The 22,808-nt window shown below is 59.2% G+C and overlaps 2 protein-coding genes across 3 annotated transcripts; one reads left to right on the forward strand and one right to left on the reverse strand.

Annotated features, from left to right (window-relative positions):
• The first annotated feature begins 3,715 nt into the window (after window positions 1-3,715).
• Window positions 3,716-10,933, forward strand: ELMOD3 (ELMO domain containing 3). The gene is made up of 10 exons (XM_038753945.1): window positions 3,716-3,791; window positions 5,048-5,117; window positions 5,799-5,867; window positions 7,107-7,201; window positions 7,995-8,118; window positions 8,259-8,381; window positions 9,037-9,167; window positions 9,303-9,379; window positions 9,669-9,796; window positions 10,150-10,933. Exons 1-10 carry the CDS (start codon window positions 3,729-3,731, stop codon window positions 10,344-10,346), a joined length of 1,077 nt encoding a protein of 358 aa, XP_038609873.1. The 5' UTR covers window positions 3,716-3,728; the 3' UTR covers window positions 10,347-10,933.
• Window positions 10,934-11,607: 674 nt separating this feature from the next.
• On the reverse strand, window positions 11,608-19,606 carry CAPG (capping actin protein, gelsolin like). 2 transcript variants are annotated; one of them, XM_038754112.1, is made up of 10 exons: window positions 19,519-19,606; window positions 17,885-17,919; window positions 17,319-17,491; window positions 15,977-16,131; window positions 15,121-15,288; window positions 13,887-14,036; window positions 13,625-13,717; window positions 12,134-12,266; window positions 11,923-12,011; window positions 11,608-11,798 (listed from the first exon to the last, which is right to left on the reverse strand). In XM_038754112.1, exons 2-10 carry the CDS (start codon window positions 17,905-17,907, stop codon window positions 11,733-11,735), a joined length of 1,050 nt encoding a protein of 349 aa, XP_038610040.1. In that variant the 5' UTR covers window positions 17,908-17,919; window positions 19,519-19,606; the 3' UTR covers window positions 11,608-11,732. The 2 variants fall into 2 exon arrangements, with proteins under 2 accessions (XP_038610040.1, XP_038610041.1); XM_038754113.1 differs by lacking the exon at window positions 19,519-19,606 and having other exon boundaries at window positions 17,885-18,058.
• Between the last annotated feature and the right edge of the window lie 3,202 nt (window positions 19,607-22,808).

Consider the following 22,808-nt stretch of genomic DNA (forward strand, 5'->3'; position numbering starts at 1 on the left):
CCCCCTCCCCCGCGCCCCCTACCGGCAGCCACGAGCAGGGCGCCCCGGCGCGGGGCCTGCCGGGAAAGAGCCGCTCGGAGGGCCGCCGCGGCGCATGCGCGGCGAGCGTCCGGAGCGGGCAAGGTAACCGGCGCCCACCGCCTCCGGGCAGCAGCCCCGGGAGGGATCGCTCAGGGAGGCGGGACTTCCCAATCAATCAATCATCAATCAATCAATCAATCAATCAATCGAGCGCTTACTGTGTGCAGAGCACTGGACTAAGCGCTTGGGAAGTACAAGTTGGCAACATATCATCATCAATCGCATTTAGTGAGCGCTTACTATGTGCAGAGCACTGTACTAAGCGCTTGGGAAGTCCAAGTTGGCAACATATAGAGACAGTCCCTACCCAACAGTGGGCTCACAGTCTAAAGGAGCCACCTCCTCCAGGAGGCCTTCCCACACTGAGCCCCTTCCTTCCTCTCCCCCCCCCGTCCCCCTCTCCATCCCCCCATCTTACCTCCTTCCCTTCCCCACAGCACCTGTATATATGTTTGTACATATTTATTACTCTATTTTACTTGTACCTATCTATTCTATTTATTTTATTTTGTTAGTATGTTTGGTTTTGTTCTCCGTCTCCCCCTTTTAGACTGTGAGCCCACTGTTGGGTAGGGACTGTTTCTATATGTTGCCAATTTGGACATCCCAAGCGCATAGTACAGTGCTCTGCACACAGTAAGCGCTCAATAAATACGATTGATGATGATGATGATGAGTCCCTACCCAACAGTGGGCTCACAGTCTAAAAAGCCTGTGACACACCTCCGACGGTCAGGGGACCGGACACCCAGCACCCCTAGGTCCCCACCGAGGGCAAGGCTGCCCCTTTCCGCCCCACATCCCCCAAGTCAGGCTTTCGTTATCTTTCCGAAAGCTGCCCACCCCCCTTCCTAACGAAGGCAGGGCACAGGCCCCGGAGGAGGCTTCCTCAGGGACGGTGCCTGCGGAGGGCAAGACCGGGGGGCAGGGGGTTGATGGAGCACAGGCCCCTGAGGAGGCTTCCTTGGGGACGGTGCCCGCGGAGGGCAAGGCCGGGGGGCAGGGGGTTGATGGAGCACAGCTCCTGTCGACCCCGGTGACAGCCAGCTTCTTGCAAGCCCCGTCACCCCTGGGTTCCAACCGAGGACCGTGCCCTGGCGTTGGTTTAGCGTTTATTACGTGCCAAGCACTGGGGTACCTACAACGTAATCAGGTCAGGCACGATCCCCGACCCACAACCCCCTTTTAGACTGTGAGCCCACTTTTGGGTAGGGACTGCGGTCAATAAATACGATTGATTGATTGATTGAAAAGAGAGAACTGCCAAATGAAAATACCTGTTCGAGGGGGGTCTTTTGGCCGAGGGGAATGTTTGAGAAAGGACCTAGCTTTGCTAGAGAATGGTTAATCACAGGGTTAGGCTATGAAATCCCAGTTGGAAGGATTTCCAGCGGCTCAGGGGAAAAAGAGAAAGTTGTTTCTGTTGTTTCTTTTTTTAAAATATAACTTATTAGGTTCTTACTCTGACAAGTGCTGGAATAAATACAAGTTAGGTCAGATCCAATTAATCATCGTATTTATTGAGCGCTTACTGTGTGCAGAGCACTGTACTAAGCGCTTGGGAAGTATAAGTTGGCAACATATAGAAACAGTCCCTATCCAACAGTGGGCTCACAGTCTAAAAGATCCAATCCCTGAACCACTTGGGGCTCACAATCTGAGAGCAGGGAGCGTATTCCTCTTTTACAGATGAGGAAACTGAGGCCCAGAGAGGTTACTTGGCTTGCCCCATGCCTGTGGCAGAGCTGGGACCAGAAGCTGGATCTCCTGGCTCCCAACCCTGCACTTTGTCCACTAGATCCCCACTCATTCGTCCGACAACACGAGCCTGTCCGGGGCAGATGTGTCTGCGGGTCAGGAGATCCGGCCCATCAGACTCGGTGGGTGCCAACCCCGGGAGCCAGCGAGAGGGCAACCTCTGCACTGTTGCCGGGGGGGCGGCGTGCACTGAAATCCCTTTGCTTCTTTTGGCAGGCAGAGAGAGGGCCGGAGCCTGAGATTCCCCCCAACCCCGGCCCTCGGTTGCTGCGCTCTCATGACCGAAGCCTCTCAGCCACAGCCCGCCACCAGCTTCTGTAGGCACCACATAGCACCCGCCGGATGAGGATGGGCCTCCAAGAGACATTGCCCAGGGGCATCCATTGGCTGGAGGGGCCCTTGGGAACCAGGGTCTGGGTGAAATGACCTGCTGAGTCCTCACCAGAGCCCTGGCACAGGGAGGAGGTGGCAGCTGTTCTCACCGGCAGCCCCCGACCCTGGGGAGCCCAGGAGAGTCCCGAGGATCATTCAGCTCGGGCTGGCTGGCCCGGAGGCCCAAGTGGCTTTCCCCTGAGACAGTAGGAGCCACGATTTCCCAGCCGTCACCTAGGCGACTGCGGGCAGCGAGTTAGCAAGAAGGGAGGGGTTCGGGGCCAGGGTTCCGTTCAGCTCTTGGCCCTCTGATCCATCCCAGGCCCAGCCTGGACCCTCCAAAGGAGACCTGCATCAGGAAGGAGGTAGAAGATCGGCTGGTAAGTTCACTGGGACCCGGCCAGGGTTTGAGCTGACTGGAGCATCCAACTTAACACAGAGGGTGTTCATGTGATGGGGCAGAGGTGGGGGCATCCCCTAGAGCCTTCCCGGGTCTCGCTGTCTAAGACCCATCTGTCAGCAGTATTAAGGAATCAGGCCGGAGACAGTCCCTGTCCCGCATGCGGCTCACGGTCTAATTAGGAAGAAGAATAGGTATCAAATCCTCATTTTGCAGCTGAGGACACTGAGGCACAGAGAAGATAGGTGACTTGTGTAAGATCACACAGCCGGCAAGTGGCAGAGCTGGCATTATAACCCAGGCCCATGCTCTTTCTACTAGGCCACACTGCTCCCACAGTGAGCGCCTACTGAGCCCCTACCGTGTGCGGAGCGATGAACTAATCTCTCCCCCTTTTAGACTGTGAGCCCACTGTTGGGTAGGGACTGTCTCTATATGTTGCCAGTTTGTACTTCCCAAGCGCTTAGTACGGTGCTCTGCACATAGTAAGCGCTCAATAAATACGATTGATGATGATGATGATGAACTAATCATTTGGGAGATCACAACCGAAAAGGACAACTGGCAGAAATCCCACCTTTCCAGGAGGCCTTCTTTCCTCTGGTGATTTTACTTCTCGCCAGGTCACCTCTTCCTTTCTCTGGTCTTAGCATGTCTGCAGTCACTGCTTACTGTTGCACCCAGCATTTCACACACTCTACTCTTTGATCCCATCTTCCTCCAATTGACTGAGTGCTTACTGTGTGCAGAGCACTGTACTAGTTGATGCTGTTCATCAAGGATTGAATACTCGATCCCTGCCCCGGTGGAGCTTATAGTCTTTCCTTTGTTGTAGGCAGGGAACGTGTCTACTAACTCTGTCGTATTGTACTCTCCTAAGCATTTAATACAGTGCTCTGCACACAGTAAGCACTTAGTAAGTACCACTGATTGATTTCCTTCAGTTCCCTACGGTCCCCAGCTCTGAAATGCCTTTGTTTTCCAGCTGGGCCGAGAGCGGGGTGAACCGGGAGCTTGCCAGCCCTGCAGAGCAGAAGCTCGTCCAGCCCGGGCTGGGCCGGTCCTCTGTCGGGACTCACAGAAAGTCCCGTTTTTGTCCCTGCAGGCCTCGGGGGCCATGGCCCAGGACTCTAGAGGTGCCGAGCCGGACAGCTTCCTCCCATCCATCAGATCCGCCCCGGTGCGTAGCTCCCCCCCTCCCCGTGCACAGCTGCACTGATGACCCTGGGCTATTCCAGCCCAGCCTGACCCTCCTATTCCTGTCACCTCCTTCTGGGGTGGGGCACCTTGCGGGTGTCCCTAAGTGCGGCAGTTTAGCAGGGTGCTAGAGTGTTTCCCTCTGAAGAAGCTGGAGCCCTTGGGACCCCGAAACCTGGAGAGGTGCTGGGCCCACTTGATTCAGGCCTCGCCTCGAGCAGATGGGGTGTGCCCGTGGATCAGCCGTGTGTGCACACAGGCGGCTCTGTATGGGCCCTTGGGGTCAGTGCCCAGTGCAGGGCAATCAGTGTGGGTGCAGCAACATCTCTTCTCCTGGGCTGGGCCGGGCCGCCCTGAGGGCTATGGAGGTGCCCCCTCCAGCTGGGCTGAGGTGGGTGTGTGGGCAGCTCAGCGTGGCTCCTTCCTGAGCCCACTGTTGGGTAGGGACTGTCTCCATATGTTGCCAACTTGTTCTTCCCAAGCGCTTAGTACAGTGCTCTGCACACAGTAAGCGCTCAATAAATACGATTGATTGATTGATTGATTCTCCAGGCTCCAGCAGAGCTTATGTGCCCCTCAGACCATTCTGCGGTGCCATCTGCCAGGGCAGCGTGGGGTTAGCCGCCCTCAGAGCCTGTTCTAGAGGGAAGTGACCCGATGCTCCTCCCAGCCCCGTGTCCAATCCTTGGCGGGTTTAACCTTCTCCCACCTTGGGCCCAGCCGAACCAGAGCCCCAGGTGGGGCCTAGGATGCGGGTCCTTCCCTCAGGGTGAAGGCTTCCACCTGCTTCTGCTACCCTGCCGCTGCCAGGGCCGGCCCTCTGACGGCAAGAGCTGGCCGTGCCTCCGGGCTGCAGGCGGGTCAGTCTCCCTCCCACCCCCACGCAGCCACCTGCAACTCCTCAGCTCCCGACCGCAGGACGCCGAGGATTGCGATGGCCTTGGGAACTCAGGCTGCTCCTTGTTCGTCGGCCTTCCCAAGGCCCCGCGAGTCCTCGTGCCCGGTGTAAGGGTGGGTGGGAAGAATGGGGGCAGCGGCTTTGGCGATCAAACTCCACTGGAGCGAGGTCAACCATCCGCCCACCCGCCTTGGCAAGAACACTGAGGACCAGAACCTCCGGGGGCTGCCACTCCCCCAGGGACGTCCCAAGCCCAGCGTTCCCACGGGGGAGATGTCAGGGCCGTAGGGGGCAGGGAGCGAGGGCACCCCACTCAGCGTTAATGCCCCCTGGCCCCCTAGATCTCTGCGCTGAAGGACCAGGCGGCCTTGCGGGCTCTGACGGCGAAGACCGACGGCTGGGAGCCCACCGGTAAGCCTCCCCCGGGGCCAGCCCCTGGCATGTTTGAACTCCGGCACCTTCCTCTCTCAAAACCCGACTTCCCCTGCCCTCTGCCTGGAAGTTGAAACTCACCCGTGCTGTCAATCCCCAGGGAAGGGGACAAGAACCCTGGGTCTCAGTGACTCTCTCTTTAAAATGGGGCAGTAGCGGAGTCGTGTGGCCCCATCTGTGTTCTAGAGGCTGAGGGCCAGCGGGAGGCCGTAAGGGACTCCCCTGGGGCAGGACAGAATCATCATCATCATCATCAATTGTATTTATTGAGCGCTTACTATGTGCAGAGCACTGTACTAAGTGCTTGGGAAGTACAAATTGGCAACATATAGAGACAGTTCCTACCCAACAGTGGGCTCACAGTCTAAAAGGGGGAGACAGAGAACAAAACCAAACATACTCTCCTCTACTGCTTCTTGCCAGCAGCAGGGCTCATCTGCTTGCCGCCTTTGCAGACCCTGGGTTGGGGGTCTCTAGGAGCTTGGGGGACTGGACTAATGAGAGCAGCCTTGGCGAGCCCTGCCAGGGCCAGGCTGCTGGCCCTTGCTGGCTCCCCTTGGCCGCCCCTTCCTCCCAGTGGGCTACGGTTGGCTTCTGGCTGGGAGGGAGCCCTGAGGGGTGGCCTCCGGCGGGGGTCCACAGTTCTCCTGTGTGTTGCAGGCGTGAGCCCTGAGGTGCAGCAAGCCCAGGAGGAGTGGGAGGCACTGGACAGCCTCCAGGCCGCAGCAGGTACCAACGAGGTGGGAGGGAGGGGGCGGCTCCCCAGCATCACTGGCTCCTGCCCTGGGGTGGGGATGGGGGACATCCCCAGGCCACGGGACCCCTGGGACCTCCTGGAGACGGAACCCCCAAGAGCCGAGGCCCCAGGGTCTCTCTCTCCACTTCCAAACAAGCCTCTGTCCCAGTCTCAGATTTTCTCATCCGTAAAATGGCTGTGGTCCTGAACTCTTTTGGAGGAAGGTGGATTGATTGTGGTTTCGTTAGCCTCCTACTGCGTGCTGAGCACCATGCTAGGCACTGGGGAAGATACAAATGAGCAGGTCAGACACTGACCCTGGCCCCCAAGGGGCCCTCAATCTAAGCAGGAAGATGAGGGAACAGCCTTTGTGGCCTTTGTTTTTATTGCATTGTCAGGTTGGGTAAAGATCTCCGGTTGCTCCTTCCAGCCTGGCAATGAAGAAATGCGGTGTCTCTGGCAGACATCACTTTCCCACAGAGCTCTTTCATCGGGAAGAGCAGGCTGCCCTTCCAGGGCACCCTGGCATAGCTGGATGCCCTCTCCCGCCATATCGCAGAGCCCCTTAGCCTCACCAGATCAGGCTTCCAGGCCCCCAGACTTGGACCAGACAGAAGCACCTCTCAGAAAACTCTTCCTTTACCCTCCGCCCTCCCGTTTGTCTGCCTCCTCCTTGATGGGCGGACAGACTTGTCCCTCTGAGCCGCAGCGCCTCTGCTCAGTTGAGCACCTGTCTGTGGCTGGCACCCTACAGGGGGCTGCCTGCCATAGGTGCTGGGACAGGTGTCCCAGGAAACCCAAGTCTACGTTCCTGACATTGCTACCCCAAAACCCAGAATCCACCGTAGACCACCGAAGTCGCTCGGCTGCCCTCCCACCTTTCCAGCTTAGCTTTTGGGAGGTGTTCTTTCCTCTCCCTCCCGTCCCCGCAGGCTCCTGCCCCCGGCCCAGGGCAGTGCAGGTGAGCAGCCAAGAGCTGGGGCTCAGAGGCCCGTGCCTGCACGCAAATGGGAGCTGCTCCCCCCGCCCCCCGGCCTCCCTTGACCGTAGCAGAGGTGGGCAGGGTGTCCCTCTCGCCAGGCCCATCTCTGGGAGGAGGTGGGCTGGGCAGGTGGTGTGGTGGGAGCAGAGGCTGGAGCTACCCTGGGTGCAGGCCCCCAGAGAAAGGGGGTTGGAGGGGGGTGGCTGAGCAGGAATGGAGTGTCAGGCCTTAGTGCGAAGCTTGTCCGCAGGGGGTTCAGGAGCCTGTCCGGGCCAGCCCAGCCTGCCCATCTCCTTCACCGAGGCCCTGCAGCACTTCCAGATGGCTGATCTCTCTGCCTGCAGGGTGAGTATGGCCGAACAGGGGCAGAGCTTGTTCTGGAGGTGTTGGGGCGGGGGCAGGCCCTCATCCTCCCTGCCGGGGCCCCTACCTGGGTAGGGACCTCAGCCCAGGGAGTCCCGGGGGCCTTTCCCAATGCCCCTTGGAAGCCCAGATGGAGCCGGGTGTGGGACAGGGGCTTGGGTCAGATCGGGGGCATGGTCAGCCCAGGGTGGGCAGGGGTGGGAGCTGGATTGGGAGACGCAGACCTGCCAGGTCAGCAGAGGGCCAAGCTGGGGTAATGATGACCTCATCTGTAAAATGGAGATTAAGACTGTGAGTCCCCCCCGGGGGACAACCTGATCACCTTGTAACCTCCCCAGTGCTTAGAACAGTTCTTTGCACCTAGTAAACGCTTAATAAATGGGGGTTCAGGAAGCCGGGCCTCGCAGGCCTGCCTCTGGAACTTGCTTTCCCCAGCCCAGAGGGAGAGAACCGCAGTGGGGGTCCTGACCCCTGGGCCAGGGTGGCTAGGTCGTGAGGAGGAGCAGCTCCTGCTGGGAAACTGGTTACCAGCAGGCTTGCAGGACCACCCCTGGGGTGCCTGAGACCCGGGGTCAGGTGTGCAGGAACTCATCTTTGGGGAATCTGTTCCGGCTGTGGTGGGCAGCTGGGACCCGGACAGCCCCCACCCCTGGGGAAGGCCTGGCCTCATATCTCGGCCCGTGTTCCTGAAGGGTGGCTGAAGGAGTCTTGACCCAGGTTGTGTGGTGGAGGGGTGTCTCTGTCGCTGATCACACCCCTTCCTCTGGCCCCCCAGGAACGGATCCGGCCCACAGCACGCAGGAGGGGGCTGGCCGCCCTCTGCCATTGCCTCTTCGGGCCACCCCAACTGCACCACCAGCTCCAGGAGGAGCGCAACTTGGTCCTGGCCATCGCTCAGTGTGAGTCCAGCCCACTGTCCCCTCCCCGACCCCCCCTCGACACTGCTCCCCCTCTCCCCGCTGCTCCCGACTCCCGGGCGTCAGGGAGGCACCGGGGGACAGGGAGAGAAGAGCTGTGGGGCTACCGTTTGTCGGCCCAGGCGGCCTGGATAATGGCGACCCCGTACACGGCCGAGTGCTCCGGACCATCTACAGGAAGCTGACTGGCTCCAGGTTTGACTGTGCCCTCTTGGGAGCCCACTGGGAAGAGCTGGGCTTTCAGGGTAAGAACCGGGGACCCTGGGGGGCCCCGGACTCCCCCAATCCCAGGACTGGGACCGTGTTGGTGGCGGGGTGGCACCTGCTTTAGGACCAGCATTTCCTGGACCTTGGGGAGAGCGGGGGTGGGGAACGCGGTAGGGGACCAGGTGAAAAGGCAGAGAGCACAGGGAGCAGGCCGGGTCGCCTGGGCAGCGTGAGCCCCTGGAGCGCCCACCCCTTCCTCGGTGCCCCAGCTGCTATGTGCCTTGAGTCAGATGGGTGGCCCAGGAGACCCGGAATAGCCCTGCTTTCCCTAGACTTCCCCTTGGAGGAGGTACAGATGGGGCACCTAGTCCTCCCTCCCTCCTAACCAGCCCCGCATACAGAGCGGCTCCAAGGCCCAGGTGGGAGCCAGTCAGGGAGAATATGTGGAAAACCCCAGCACCCTAGCCCTGTCCTGAGCTCCCCCCGCCCCACTTCTGGCCTGTCCGGCTGGCCTGGCTCTGGGCTCCAGCAGCCCCATGCCCCAGCTTGCTCCAGTCAATCGATGGCATTTATTGAGCGCTTATTGTGTGCGGAGCACTGTACTAAGCACTTGGGGGAGCACAATACAACAGAAGTGGTAGATACATTCCCTGCCCAGAAGGTGCTCCAGTCCCCCAATGTCTCCTGCTGCAGGAGCAGATCCCGGCACAGACCTGCGAGGGGCCGGCTTCCTTGCCCTCCTGCACCTGCTCTACCTCGTGATGGACTCGCAGACCCTGCTGCTGGCCCGCCAGATCTTCCGGCTTTCCCAGCACCAAGTCCAGGTGGAACTGGGGTGTTGGGGCGGAGGTGGGGGGGCAGCGGAGGGATGGAACCAGAGCCTGGGGGGCAGGGAACGGGAAGAGGGCAAGAGCCCGGCGGCCGGGATCACTGTGGATTTCCTGCCGTTTCCACTGTAGCACTTTCCCTTCTGTGTGATGTCAGTGAACATCACCCGCATCGTGATCCAGGCACTGCGAGAGGAGTGTCTCTCCAGGTGAGAGCCTGCCCTGTTGGTCTGGGGCCCCTGAGGCTGCTAGGAGTTCCCGTTTGTCTGAGGATGTGACCTGCCCCCCCAGCCCCCCGCCAGCAGCGACACACTCTCTGCTGTCACCCACCCACCCGCCTCCTCCACAACTCTCTCGGCTGTGCCGATCACCAGCACTTCCTTCCGCTTGCCCGGTGCCACGGCTGCCCCCCTGGGAGAGAGGGAGGGAGGGAGGGCAGGGGTGGAGCCCCCGAGACACCACCCTGGCTCTAAGGAATCCATTCCTCACCCACCCCAGGGAGTGTAACCGGCAGCACCAGGTGATCACTGTGGTGAACAGCCTCTACGCCGCCACCTTCCTCCGCTTGGCCCAGGTCTGGTGGACGCAGCAGAAAACCATCTCCGACTCTGGCTTTGTGCTTAAAGGTTAGAACGGGGCCAGCTGGGGCCTCCCCAACACTGCCCTGGCCTTGGCCCCAGCTCCAGCCCTGACCCAGGTCCCAGCCTCTCCTTGTAGGGTCCTGCTCCTGCCTTCTTTCCACCTTTCTCCTCCACCAACTCAGCCCCTCACGGGCCCTCACACCCCAAACCCAGCTCCTGGCCCTGCAGCAAGCGCCTCAGTTTGGCCCTTCCCCGCATTCCTGGCTCCGGAACTGGGTGGCCGTTGGCTGGGTTCACGTGGGGCCTGATCCCCGGGTCTCCTGGGGTCATAGCTCCTCCTACGTCCCCCCCAAACTGTCAGCTCACAAGAGCCCCGCTCTTCACACCCTCCCTTGCAGACCTGGAGACTCTGGCCAAAAGGAACCCAAAACAGCTCCTCCGGGGCCTGGAGGCCTACTTGACCGAAGGTCCGAAAGGGTTCACTGCTGCGGGAGCGTCAGGTGGACATCCCCGTGGGTCCCTGCCCAAGGAGCTCCACTTCACAGGCGTGTGCGACCTTCCCCTGGATGTGGCTGAGGGAAATGGGTTCAGCTGAGCCACGGGCAGGGCCCGCTGCAGAGACGTCTCAGCCGGTTCTGCGGGGAGCCCGGATGGGGGTGGGGGCCCCCAAGGATCCCAAAGGGCTGGACTCCTTCTGCCCTGCAGCTGGGGGCTCCCACCGGGCCAAGCCTTCTGGGCAGAAGGTGGGAGGGGCCGGCCCAGGCCAGTGAAACAGGGCCAGGCCCCTTCCTGCTCAGAGACAACCCCGTTGCCCAAGAGCCCCAGCCCAGAGGGTGCCCAGCCGGCTCCTGCTGTCCGGCCCAGCCAGGTCCGGCAGAGAGAGCCGTGGGGTTCCTGGGGCCGAGCGCACCGGTTTCAGGTGGTAGAGGCTCTGAGTCCTCACATGCTCCTGACTCTAAATCCCAGAAACTTCCATCCTGCCCGGGGCAGCCGCTTCCCCTCTTCCTTTCTGGAGGCACAGCCTGGCTGAGTGGTTCCACCCAGGCCTGAGCCCACAGCCGAGAGCCCTCATCCCCACCTCGTGTCTGGGAGACAGCCCACAAACGGGCTCCTACCCCAGCTCTGGCCCCCGTGCAGGGTTGGTAAATTGTCCTGCTGAGGCCTGGGGTGGGCAACTCTAGAATAAAGGTAATTAGAGTTTTGAGGGCCCCAGCCTCGCCACTTCCTATGTAAGATTTCCCCCAGCCGGTGGCAAAGGGCATATGGAACTAGGTGCCCAGCTGCTTGGTAAGGGCATGGGAGTGGAGCAGTGTGACTGAGGGTAGAGGGCACCTATGAACCTGTTCTCACACCCCCAGTTCAGTGGCAGACAGGCATGGTAGCAGTCTGGATAGCCATACTGGGAAGAGAGGGGAGCTCTGATAGTTGGGTCCTGTTCCCCCTTCCTGGGATGGCTGATTACAGAGGGCAAGGATGCAGCAGGGGTCGCACAGCAATACCCCACTATTGGGCACTCAGAGGGTGAGCGCTTGGAGAGGGGGCTCCCTGGGGGCCAAGGCACAGATGGGGCAGCATGGACCATCCAAGTAGCCCAGCCGGGTTCCCAGCTGCCCCTTGCAGGTAGGTCCCAGCTTCCTGGAGCAGCCCAGGGGAGAGCGCTCCAGTCTCTCTGCTGGGAGGGACCTGGGCAATGCCCCTTCCCTGAGGAAACCTGCGGAGGGAGTGTGGAGACAGGGGGTTCCCAAACTCAGGCGAGAGCAGGATTCTGGCAAAGCCCAGAGGAGGGAGCCCAGGAGGATGGGTGGGGCCCACTCAGCTCGCAGCCTGGTGCCCAAGGTGGGAGGAAAGAGGGCCCATTTGTCTCCTTTATTAATGCAATGGCAGGGCCACGGAGGACCGGTGGAGGCATGGGGTTAGCAGCCCCAAGCAGAGCTGATGGCAGGGGGTGGAGCGGGGGCTGCAGGGATGGTGGTTCCCAGGCTTATTTCCAGTTCTTGAAGAATTGCTTGAAGATCGGGCTCTCCCGGCCCTGGGGCAGGATCTCCACCTGCAGAGGTGTGGTGGGAGGGAGAGCTAAGGGACCCCGCCACGGCCCAGTGCTGTCCCCTGGCCCTTCCCTGCCACAGCCCTGGGAGGAGGCAGTGTTTTGGGGCGGGGGCAGGTCTCCTCACCTGGGTGTTGGGGGCATAGCGCATGCGCGAGATGAAATCCTCAGCCACCCGCAGTGCGGCCTGCCGCTCCTGCTCGTTGGCTTTGTGCCCTGCGGGCAGGGAGGGAGACAAGTTAGAGAGGCCGCAGGCTGCTCCCCGGGGGAGCCCCGGCTGGGTGGGCCATGGTGCCCGCCGCCGGTTGCCCAGCCAAGCGATGCGGGGTCGCACCCACCTTTCCACACGTAGATCTTGCCGCAGGCGCCGTTGTCCAGCACGAAGCAGTCGTCGGGGACCAGAAGCTGGGCGGCGAAGGGGCTGCTGTCCGCCACCTTGGTCAGGTCCATCTTCCCAGTGGCATCCGACACCTGGGAAAGGCGGGGTCGTGGGTGCGTGGGGAGATACTGACAGAATGGCTGGTCCCCATGCCTCTCCCCCAACCCACCCCCAACACACACAAGCCTTTCTAACAGCGGGGCTCAGGAGGGGCTGATCCCCGCTCTCCAATCAGTGGCACTTCATGCCATGGGAGCAGGCGCCTTCACAGCAGCCAGGGTTTCCTCAGTCAGTCATAGTCACCTACTGTGTGCAGAGCACTGTACCAAGCACTTGGGAGGGTACAATATAACAACAAATTTCCTGCCCATAACAAGCTTACAATCTAGAGGGGGAGAGAGGCATGAATATAAATACATAAATTACAGATATATACAGAAGTGCTGTGGAATGGGGGGAGAGGATGAATAAAGGGAACAAGTCAGAGTGACGCAGTAGGAGAAAAGTGGGACTTAGGTCTGAGAAGACCTCTTGGAGGTGATGTGCCTTCACCTTTGAAGGCCGGGAAGAGTAATTGTCAAATTGAGGAAGGAGAGCATTCCAGGCCAGAGGCAGGATATGGGCAAGAGGTCGGCGATGAGATTGAGGTATAGTGAGAAAGTTGGTATTAGAGGAACTAAGTATGCAGGCTGGGTTGTAGTAGGAGAGTAGCAATGTGAGGTAGGAGGGGGCAAGGTGATTGAGTGCTTTAAAGCCGATGGTGAGGGGTTTCTGTTTGATGCGGAGGTGGATGGGCAATTACTTGAGGTTCTTGAGGAGTGGGAAAACGTGGACTGAATGGTTTTGTAGAAAAGTGATCTGGGCAGCAGAGTGATGTATGGGCTGGAGTGGGGAGAGACAGGAGGCGGAGAGGTCACCAAGGAGTCTGATGTAGTAATCGAGGTGGGATAGGATGAGTGACTATTAATGTGGTAGTTTGGATAGAGAGGAAAAGGTGGACTTTAGCGATGTCATGAAGGTTGAACTGACAGGATTTAGTGATGGACTGAATATGTGCGTTGAATGAAAGAGAGGAGTCAAGGATAATGCCAGGGTTATGAGTTTGTGAGACAGGAAGGATGCTGGTGCCACCTACAATGATGGGAAAGTCAGGGGGAGGACAAGGTTTGGGTGGGAAGATAAGGAGTTCTGTTGTAGACATATGCTTGAGGTGACGGGCGGACACCCAAGTAGGGATGTCTTGAAGGCAGGAGGAAATGCGACACTGCAGAGAGGGAGAGAGATCAGGGCTGACCTCGATCCTCAGTGTCCACAGAGGCACCTGCCCCTCTTGGGTTTGGCCTGAGTGGCATGACCTTGACCTTGAGACAGCATTACTGAAGTGGTGGTCCCCAAAGCCTGTCCCCACCCCCGGCCTGCAAAACCGCCCCCTACCCCCGTCTGGGTTTACCTTATACAGGGCAGCAGCCTGGGCGTTGGTCTGGTCAGCCGTGAGATCCTCCTCGGGGTTGCCCTCCCTCAGGGCCGGCTTGGGGCCCAGGACCTAAGGGAAGCACATGGCTGGACAGGACCCCAGATAGCCCAACCCCTAGCCCGGGGCAGCTGACACCTGACCTTACTCCCCGCAAGCCTGGGGAAATTGGCCCCCAGCCTCTCTCATTCCGCCACCACCCTTTCCTTCCGGCCTCCACCCCACCGGGGCCTCTCCAGACCTGCATCATCTCCGCCGGCTCCTCCCCGTCGGAGATGATCTCCACCTGGGCCTTCCCCCGCCTCTCGCTGTCCCGGATGGCCGTGGCCAGGTCCCGGGCTTTGTTGCGCTCCAGAATGTTGGATTTCTCACCACACCACGTGTAGATGGTCTGCAGAGGCAAGGGTTGGGTCAGACGCACTCTTTGAACCCCCACCCCTCCACCCCATCCTGCTATTCCGAGCCCAGGGGGTCGTCCTCCTGCTGGGCCCGTCGATATTGACTGAGCACTCATTGGTCACATCTGCCCTTGCAGATCATAACCGGGGTGAATTCCACCCCGGGCACCCCAGGAAGGGAGTGCCAGGTGACTGGGGGAGCTGGTTGGTCAGAGCCCCTGACCAACTTCAGAGTCTGTCACACATTTCCTGACAGCATTTTACGGTTGCCCAGCCCTGCCATCTCACTCCACTGCAACCCTCAGGAGCCTTGCAGGAGGGGTCGGGCTGAGGCCCAAGCCCTCTAGGCCCGAGGGTGTCCACTGGTCAGATGGGAGTCATGCACGAGCTCACCATCACATGCCCAAAATAATAACAGTAATAATGATGGCATTTATTAAGCGCATACTATGTGCAAAACACCGTTCTAAGAACTGGGGAGATTACAAGGTGATCAGGTTGTCCCACGGGGGGCTCACAGTTAATCCCCATTTTTACAGATGTGGTAACTGAGGCCCAGAGAAGTGAAGTGACTTGCCCAAAGTCACACAGCTGATAATTGGCGGAGCCAGGATTTAAACCCATGACCTCTGACTCCAAAGCCTGGGCTCTTTCCACTGAGCCAAGCTGCTTCTCATATTAAGTGCTTCTTTATTAAGCGCTTACTATGTGCAAAACACCGTTCTAAGCACTGGGGCGGTTAGAAGGTGATCAGGTTGTCCCACGGGGGCCTCACAGTCTTAATCCTCATTTTACAGATGAGGTAACTGAGGCACAGGGAAGTTAAGTGACTTGCCCAAAGTCACACAGCTGACAAGTGGCAGAGCTGGGATTTGAACCCATGACCTCTGACTCCAAAGCCCGTGCTCTTTCCACTGAGCCACGCTGCTTTTCATAAAATCACACCTTCTCCCGCTCCCCCAGCTCTCAGTCAAAGCGAGCAAATCCTGCCATGCAGGCCTGGGCTAGCCTCCAGGGCCCGTGCCCACATCCCACTGCTGGGCGGCCTGGGGGCTTCCTCACTACCTGCAACCCTACCTGGCCAAGGTCCAGAATGAAGCAGTCGCCAGTATTGAAGCTCTCCCAGCTGAGCGCCCTCTCTGTGGCCCGAATGTTCTTCTTCCCCTTCACCTGATACAGCCTCCGGACCGGACCGGCAGCGGGGCTGGGCGAGGCCCGGTGAAAAGCTGACTCCACGCCCCCCTCCTGCAGAATGGCATGGGAAGAGTGAGGCCCCTCGTGTCCCCACGTGCCCCCTCCATAGAGACGGGTGGGACGACAGAGCCACCCAAAGAGGGCAGAGAACGGCAATCCAGATGGCTGGGGCATCTTCCCAGCTTCCATACAAGAGTGGGCCGGAAGGGCCGGGACTCCACATCTTGGAAGGTCACTGGCTCGGAAAGGACGGGATTTGAGTTTGCAGAGCTAGGAAGGGCATGGACAGGGTGAATAGGGAATTTCTGTTCCCCAAACGAAACGGGCAGGATCGGAACAAGCACAGGGGCGGGGGACCACGGAAAACCCGTTCCCACCAAAAATTTTGCAACTAATATCATAAATGGGTTCAAGACAGATTAACTGGATCCATAGATGGGCAATCCATGCTGGGTCAGTAGGGGAAATTCAGGGATGGAGAGGGAAAAGTCAGGGGTGTGGGGTGATTCCTGCTGGGTCACTGAGGGAAGAGTCAGGGGTGTTGGACAGTCCATCCTGCTGTCCCTGTTGCAGTCGGAATACTGAGCCAGATGAACAATGAGACTGGAGGGGGGAAGGGGAGCAGAAAAAAGTCCCAGCTAGAAGGGCTCCTGTAGCCAAGTAGCAGGAGAGGCTCCTAGCCTGGCAGATGGGAGTTGGCCTTGGGGAAGAGGGGAGGGAAGATCCTAGGGACTCTAACCTGGTACTTGAGTCCATGAGGGAAGTAGCTCATGAAGAGGTCAGATTCATTGCCCTGCACCTCTCGGTGCTGAATTGGCCGCTCCCCCAACAGCGAGTTTAGGTGCACAGAGAGCATGGCGCAGGCGCCCTGTTCATCCCGCGAGGACTGTTCTCCTGGGTGAGGGAAACGGAGAAAGGTTGCAAATCCCTGAGTCTCCCCGGGCTCTTTGCAGCAGGGATGGGTGGGCCCAGCTTAGCCTCTAAAGCCTCCCCTGCCCGCTACAATTTCTATTGGCGTATTGGGCCCAATCAAATGTCTTTCCTGCATGTCAAAAAAGCCACAGGAGAGTCCCTTCCACAGTCGGACATGGGGATTTTGGGGGTGGAAGGGTGGGGTGCTCGCTCCTCAGTAGGGACCCCACCAACAGAGTTATTGGCATCCTGACCCTTCCTGAGGACTGCCTGTTCTCCCAGCTGGCAAGGGGGTAAAGGGCACTCACTTGGCCGAGTGGAAAGGGCATAGGGTTGGGAGTTGGGGCTCCCAGCTTTGCCAATGGCCTGTTGGGTGACCTCAGACAAGTCACTTTACCTCTGGGACTGGTCCTCATTTGTAAAATAAGGATCAGATCTCCACTCTCTTTCCTTTTCAGACTGTCAGCCCAACGTGGGGCAGGCTTTGTGACCCTGAGGAGGGCATTCCAGGCCAGAAGCAAGATGTGAACGAGAGGACTGTGAGATAGATGAGATCGACTTACAGTGAGTAGATTGGCATTAGAGGAGCAAAGTGTGTGGGCTGGGTCGTAGTGGGAAAGCAGCGAGTTAAGGTGGGAGGGGGAGAGGTGTTTGAGTGCTTTAAAGCCGATAGGAGCTTCTGTTTGATGCCAAGGTGGATGGGCAACTACCTGAGGTTCTTGAGGAGTGGCAAAATGTGGACTGAATGTAGAAAAATGATCTGGGCAGCAGCATGAAGTATGAATTGGAGTGGGAAGAGACAGGAGGCAGGGAGGTCAGCAAGGAGGCTGATACAGTAAATAAGGAGGGACAGGATAACTGCTTAGGTCAACGTAGTAGCAGTTAGGATGGAGAAGAAAGGATGGATTTTAGCAATGATGTGAAGGTTGAACTGACAAGACAGAGATAGATTAAAAAGCGGGGGGGTTGAAAATGAAAGATGAGTTGAGAATAAGGCCAAGGTTACAGGCTTGGGAGACAGGAGGATGGCGGTGCTGTCTACAGTGACAGGAAAGTCAGGGAGAGGTCAGGGTTTGGGTGGGTGGGAAGACCATGCTGCTCTCTCCAAGTTCAGGGTCAAAGCTCCAGCCCTCCCCAGTCCCCCGGCCCTGCCGCTTCCGTTCACTGACCAATCCAGAGGTGCAGGTGGGAGAGCTCCTCAGGACCGTTGTGCAGCACCAGGTAGGAGTCACCAGTGTAGAAGACGCCGTGGTTCTGGGGCGGCACGGGCACCGGCTTCAGTTTCTCTACCCGCCACAGGTGCAGGCCGGGCTCCGTCACCGACGGCTCGAACAGGGAGCCGCTGGGGCCAGAAAGGAAGAGGCCGTCGGCGGGGAGCCCGGAGGCCGAGGGCTGGGACATGGGGCGAGGGGGCTAGGGGCCAGTGGGGGGGGGGGGGGCAGAGCAAGGACAGGCCTGAAGCCCAAATACCAGCTCCGAGGGGGCAGGGGTCCCCGAGCTCCTGCTGCAGGCTGGGGGCAGGTGGTGGGTTGAAGCCACTGTTTCCTCCAGGGGAATCTGGGCTGGGATCCTCCTCACCTCCTTCCCCCGGGGCCCCTGGTCAGACCCGGACACTTCCAGAGGCGCTGGAAAGACCCCTTCCCAGCCCTGTCCCGCTTCCCCCCATCCCCGGGGGTCTGGGCCGCCGCTAAGGGACAGAAATGAGGTGGGGGGGGCGCCAAGGCTGGGTCAGTACCTTTTGGGGATGGCCGTGTACATGGCGCCGGGAATCTGGAGAGGTAAGAAGAGTTGGTCATCAGCGCCTCTGCGGTTTTAGGCCGAGGCTGCCTAAAGTCTGGGCGACGCTGGGGGCTCGGGGCACTGGCTAACCAAGGCAGGGGAGGGTGGGCCCCGCCTCGGCGCCTCGCTTTCTCCCTCCTGGGAAATGGGGAGGATGAAGTGGAAGGGTTTCTGACCGGCTCAGCCCAGGGTTTGGCAATGGGGGGGGTCTCGTCTCGTTGAGCCCCCTCCCCCGGCCGGACCCCCAGGGGCCTGCACATTGAGGCGGGCGCTGCTCGCCTGCTCAAGGGACCGGCTCTTCCCGCCGCCCCCGCTTTCCTGGGCCTGGTGGCACCAGTCCTGCCGTGCCCCTCTCCCCCACCCCCCCTGCCCATCCAGCCAGTTCCTTCCCCTTTCCCCGTCGGCGGGGGGGGGCAGGGCGCCGCTGGGTGGAGCAGGGGCGGAGGGCAGGGCTGGGGGCCAACCGAAGGACTGAGAAGAAAACATCAGTCATGGAAAAAAAGAATCTCAGGAAACTGGAGAGCGTGGGCTACCCCCGCTGCCAGCCTGGAGGGAAAGGCCGGAGCCGCTCCACAACTCCACCCCTTCCCCCAGCTAGATCAGGAAAAGAGGATCCAGAGGGGGGTGGTCTCTCCCTCTTACCCCCACCCCCTGACACACACACACCCGGCCCCAAATGCGCCCTTGCCAAGGGCGGGAAGGCCGGGATCCATCCATCCATCCAATCGTATTTATTGAGGACTTACTGTGTGCAGAGCACTGTACTAAGCGCTTGAGAAGTACAAGTTGGCAACATATAGAGACGGGGGCAGAGGGCCCGGGAGAGAGAGTGACAGCTCCCCGGCCCGGGCCGGAGTGAAGCGGCCTTGCCCCTTGGCCCGGGGAAGGAGGGAGGGGGCAATTGCTCGGGGCTGCGGCTGCCCCTGCCCCTCTGGCTGCCCCTTTGACTGCCCCTGCCCCGTGGCTGCCCGTGGCGGCCCTGGGCACGCCGTGGAGACGGAAGCAGGAAGCCGCAGGAGATTGAATTCGTTTAGTCATCATCATCATCATCAATTTATTGAGCGCTTACTGTGTGCAGAGCACTGTACTAAGCGCTTGGAAAGTACAAGTTGGCAACACATAGAGACAGTCCCTACCCAATAGTGGGCTCACAGTCGGTGGCAGCGTTTGGGGGGGGGGGGGTCACCCAGCCCCGCTCATTTAGAGTTCCTGGGAGGGGCCGCTGGCTCATCCGCCCCCACCTCCCTTTCTGCAGCTCAGCACCCCGGGCCGGAGAGGACAGTTACCGGGGCCGACCTCGGCAGCTCTCCTCCTCTTGCCTGGACCTCGGCCTTGGACTGCGGCCAGTCCAGCCCAGTCCAGTCCGGCCCGCTCGCCAGGACCGGCTGGAGGCAGGTCCGCCGGCCCAGCCTGCTTCTCCGACCCCCCGGCCTCAAGTCCCCGGGCCGGGACGTTCGCCTGGGGCGGCAGGTGCGGGGCGGGGGGCTGTGGACTGGGGGCAGGGAAGGGGTCCCTCCTGCCGCAAGTTTTGTTTGGGTTCGGGCGGGGCCGGGAGAGGGGGGACACTCTTCCCCCCCAAAAACCTCTCACCTTTGGGGCCGCCTCTACTTCTGCGGGCTCCGAGCCCCTCTGACCAAGGGGTCCGCTCGGGCGGTGGCTTGTCCCGGGGCTGAGCTAGTGAGTCACCGGGCCGGGCGGGGCCGGGTGGGGCGGGGAAAGGCCCCACGCTCAGCCCGGGACTTCGGCGGAGGGGAAGAACGGGGCTATTGGCAAAGGTCCCCGCCCCCAGAGCCTCCTTCATCCCCACCTTCCCCTTCCTTCCCTGCAGGAGGGGCTCAGCATCAGGGGAAGGCACCGGCCCCCAAATCCAGCACCCCCTTCCTCTGTGGGACCCCCAACCCCCCAGGGACTTTGGTTTCCCCTGGACAAGGAGAAAAAGGGGGTGGTCCCTGAAAGTGCCCTCCCCACCCCCGACAGGGGCAGGGCTTGGCATGGATGAGGTCTTGCCTCCCACCCCCAGAGCTGGCCTTTTCCAGCTCCGTGTCTGACTGTGCCCTGCATTATTCCCGCCCTTGGCACTTTGGGTCACACTGGCGAGTGCTGGAAATGTACTGATAGTTCTGCCTGCCGGGCTTTGCCAGGGTCCATTAGATGCCCAGTCCCAAAGGCATTTAGCCTGGGAAGGGGGAGAGACGTCTTCAGGGCCAGAGGGCAGGGTGGGTGGAGGGAAATACCTCAGGAAGGCCAGAGGTGAGGGGGCTTAACAGAGTGAACACCCTCTCCCGGCCAAGCAGCCCACTCATTCATTCATTCATTCAATCATATTTATTGAGTGCTTACTGTGTGCAGAGCAATGTACTAGTTGCTTGGGAAGTACAAGTTGGCAACATGGAGAGACGGTCCCTACCCAACAACAGGTTCACAGTCTGGAAGGGGGATACAGACAACAAAACAAAACATGTAGACAGGTGTCAAAGTCCAAACACACTTACACTCACACACCCCACCACCACCTCCTCCCCTCTCCCCCAAAACTGTGCCAGTTGGCCCACCTACTCAACAATGGCTCCATCTCTCCCTTCTTCCATCTGTAAATTGTTTCGTGCCTATGTGCCAGCCGGCTAGATTGTCAGCTCCTTGAGGGCCGTGATCCGATCTGCTAATTCGATCAGATTCTCCCAAGGGTTTAGTGCCATGCTCGGTACACTGGAGGCACAGTATAAAGACCATCGCTGGAGTGACTGATGGGCGACTGAGGGCCTGGGGAAACGCTGGTTTCCGGAGGTTTCCTGGGCCTCTCTCTGCAATTGGAGCCCAGCTGGGGTTTCCAGCCGAGTCTCCCAGCCGGGGCTCTGCTCCGATAAGGGGCTGGGCTTGCATGGCTGTGGGCAGAGGGGAGTAGGGATGCCAAGTCGTGTCTGGGCCTGCCCTGACCAGTCAGTCATCTTTCTTGCTCACTTGTAAACCATCTTCTCTTGGGGAGGAACTAACGGGTGAGTCTCTACACCTATAGCGATCTAAGGTAAGCGGGGCCAGTCCCAGGGCTCAGCCGATGTGGGTGTATTCTGAGGAACTGCTGGGACCACGTTCACTGCCTAGGCTTGGGAGAGGCCCAGACTCTAGACTGTTACCTTGTTATGGGCAGGGAGTGTGTCCACTAATTCTGTTGTATTCTACTCTCCCAAGTGCTCAGCATGGTGCTCTGCCCACAGTAAGTGATCAACAAATACCACTGATTGAGGGAGCAGGGGGGTGGGAGGGTGGCAGACCTGCACCAAGCCAATTAATCCATCAGAGGTATTTCTTGAGCACCCCACAGCTCCATGCAGAGCACACAGTACTAAGAGCTAGCGCACATATACTAAAATTAGTAGGCATGAGCCCTACCCTCAGAGACCTTGCAATCTAGCCGAAGATATTACAGCTAGAAGTAATGGAGAACAAAATGCTCTGGGGGATGGGGAAGGGGGTACCCAAAGGCTTAGGTGATGCTGAAGTGGGAGTAGGGCGCTACAAGGGAGTGGGGAGATTCCCAAATTAACTGGGGAAGGCCTCCTAGAGGAGATGTGATCTCAGAAGGGGCCTGCTGGCAGGAGCCCCTCATCCATGGGGGCAGGTTTTACCTTGATTATTGGTGGGGGGGCCAGAGGGAGGAGATGTTGGTCTCCCACCAACTGAGGTAGAGCTGAAAGATGCAGCTGAACAGCTCATGCGTGCATCCCAAATCCCAGATCCCTTCCCAATTCTACCCCTTGGAGCCAGACCCTCCTCCTCCATAGCCTCCTCCAAGAGGTCTTCCCTGACTAAGCCCTCCTTTTCTCTTCTAGCTCTTCCTTCTGCATCACCCTGACTTGTTCCTTTTATTCATCCCCCCGCTCCCAGCCCCACACCACCACTTGAGAAGCAATGTGGCTCAGTAGAAAAAACACGGGCTTTGGAGTCAGAGGTCATGGGTTCAAACCCCGGCTCCGCCAATTGTCAGCTGTGTGACTTTGGGCAAGTCACTTGACTTCTCTGTGCCTCAGTTATCAATCAATCAATCGTATTGAGCGCTTACTGTGTGCAGAGCACTGTACTAAGCGCTTAGGAAGTACAAGTTGGCAACATATAGAGACAGTCCCTACCCAACAGTGGGCTCAGTTATCTGTAAAATGGGGATTAAGACCGTGAGCCCCCTGAGGGACAACCTGATCACCTTGTAACCTCCCCAGCGCTTAGAACTGTGCTTTGCACATAGTAAGTGTTTATTAAATGCCATCATTATTATTATTATTACTTATGTACATATTTGTAATTTATTTATTTATATTAATGTCTGTCTCCCCCGCTAGACTGTAGGCTCGTTGTAGGCAGGGAATGTGTCAGTTTTACTGTCATACTGTACTCTCCCAAGTACTTAGTACAGTGCTCTGCACACAGTAAGCACTCAGTAAATACGACTGCCTGCCTGACTGACCTAAACAGCTCACCCTCCCCTGGCCCCGCCCTCAGGGCCCTGGACTGGAAGTAAATCTGTTCCCAGGCTGGAAACCACAGAGGAAAATGGGGAGCAAACCAAAGCCCAGCTGTTTTCTGGGAAAGGGGCAGCCTTCCCTCTTGGAAGAGCCAGGCTTCCCGACCTCGGAGAAGCTGTCGGGGGGTGCCTGGGGTGACCATTTGGGGCTCGGCCCCAGCCAAGTTCCCAGGCCACGGCAGCCGGAGGAGGGGATGTGACCCGGCAGTGGTGGGTTTTCTCCAGGCCCATCAGCACCTCCTGATGAACGTTCCCCAGCCCCCGGGACAAAGCAGAGGACCCCACAACTCCTGGACCCAGGGGGGCTCCCCCTCCTACCCACTTTTTGCCAAGGGTTGCAGTGAGGCTTTAATGGGACAGGCGGGAT

The sequence above is a fragment of the Tachyglossus aculeatus genome, chromosome 11, assembly GCF_015852505.1.
Source record: "Tachyglossus aculeatus isolate mTacAcu1 chromosome 11, mTacAcu1.pri, whole genome shotgun sequence".
NCBI classification, from domain to species: Eukaryota; Metazoa; Chordata; class Mammalia; order Monotremata; family Tachyglossidae; genus Tachyglossus; species Tachyglossus aculeatus.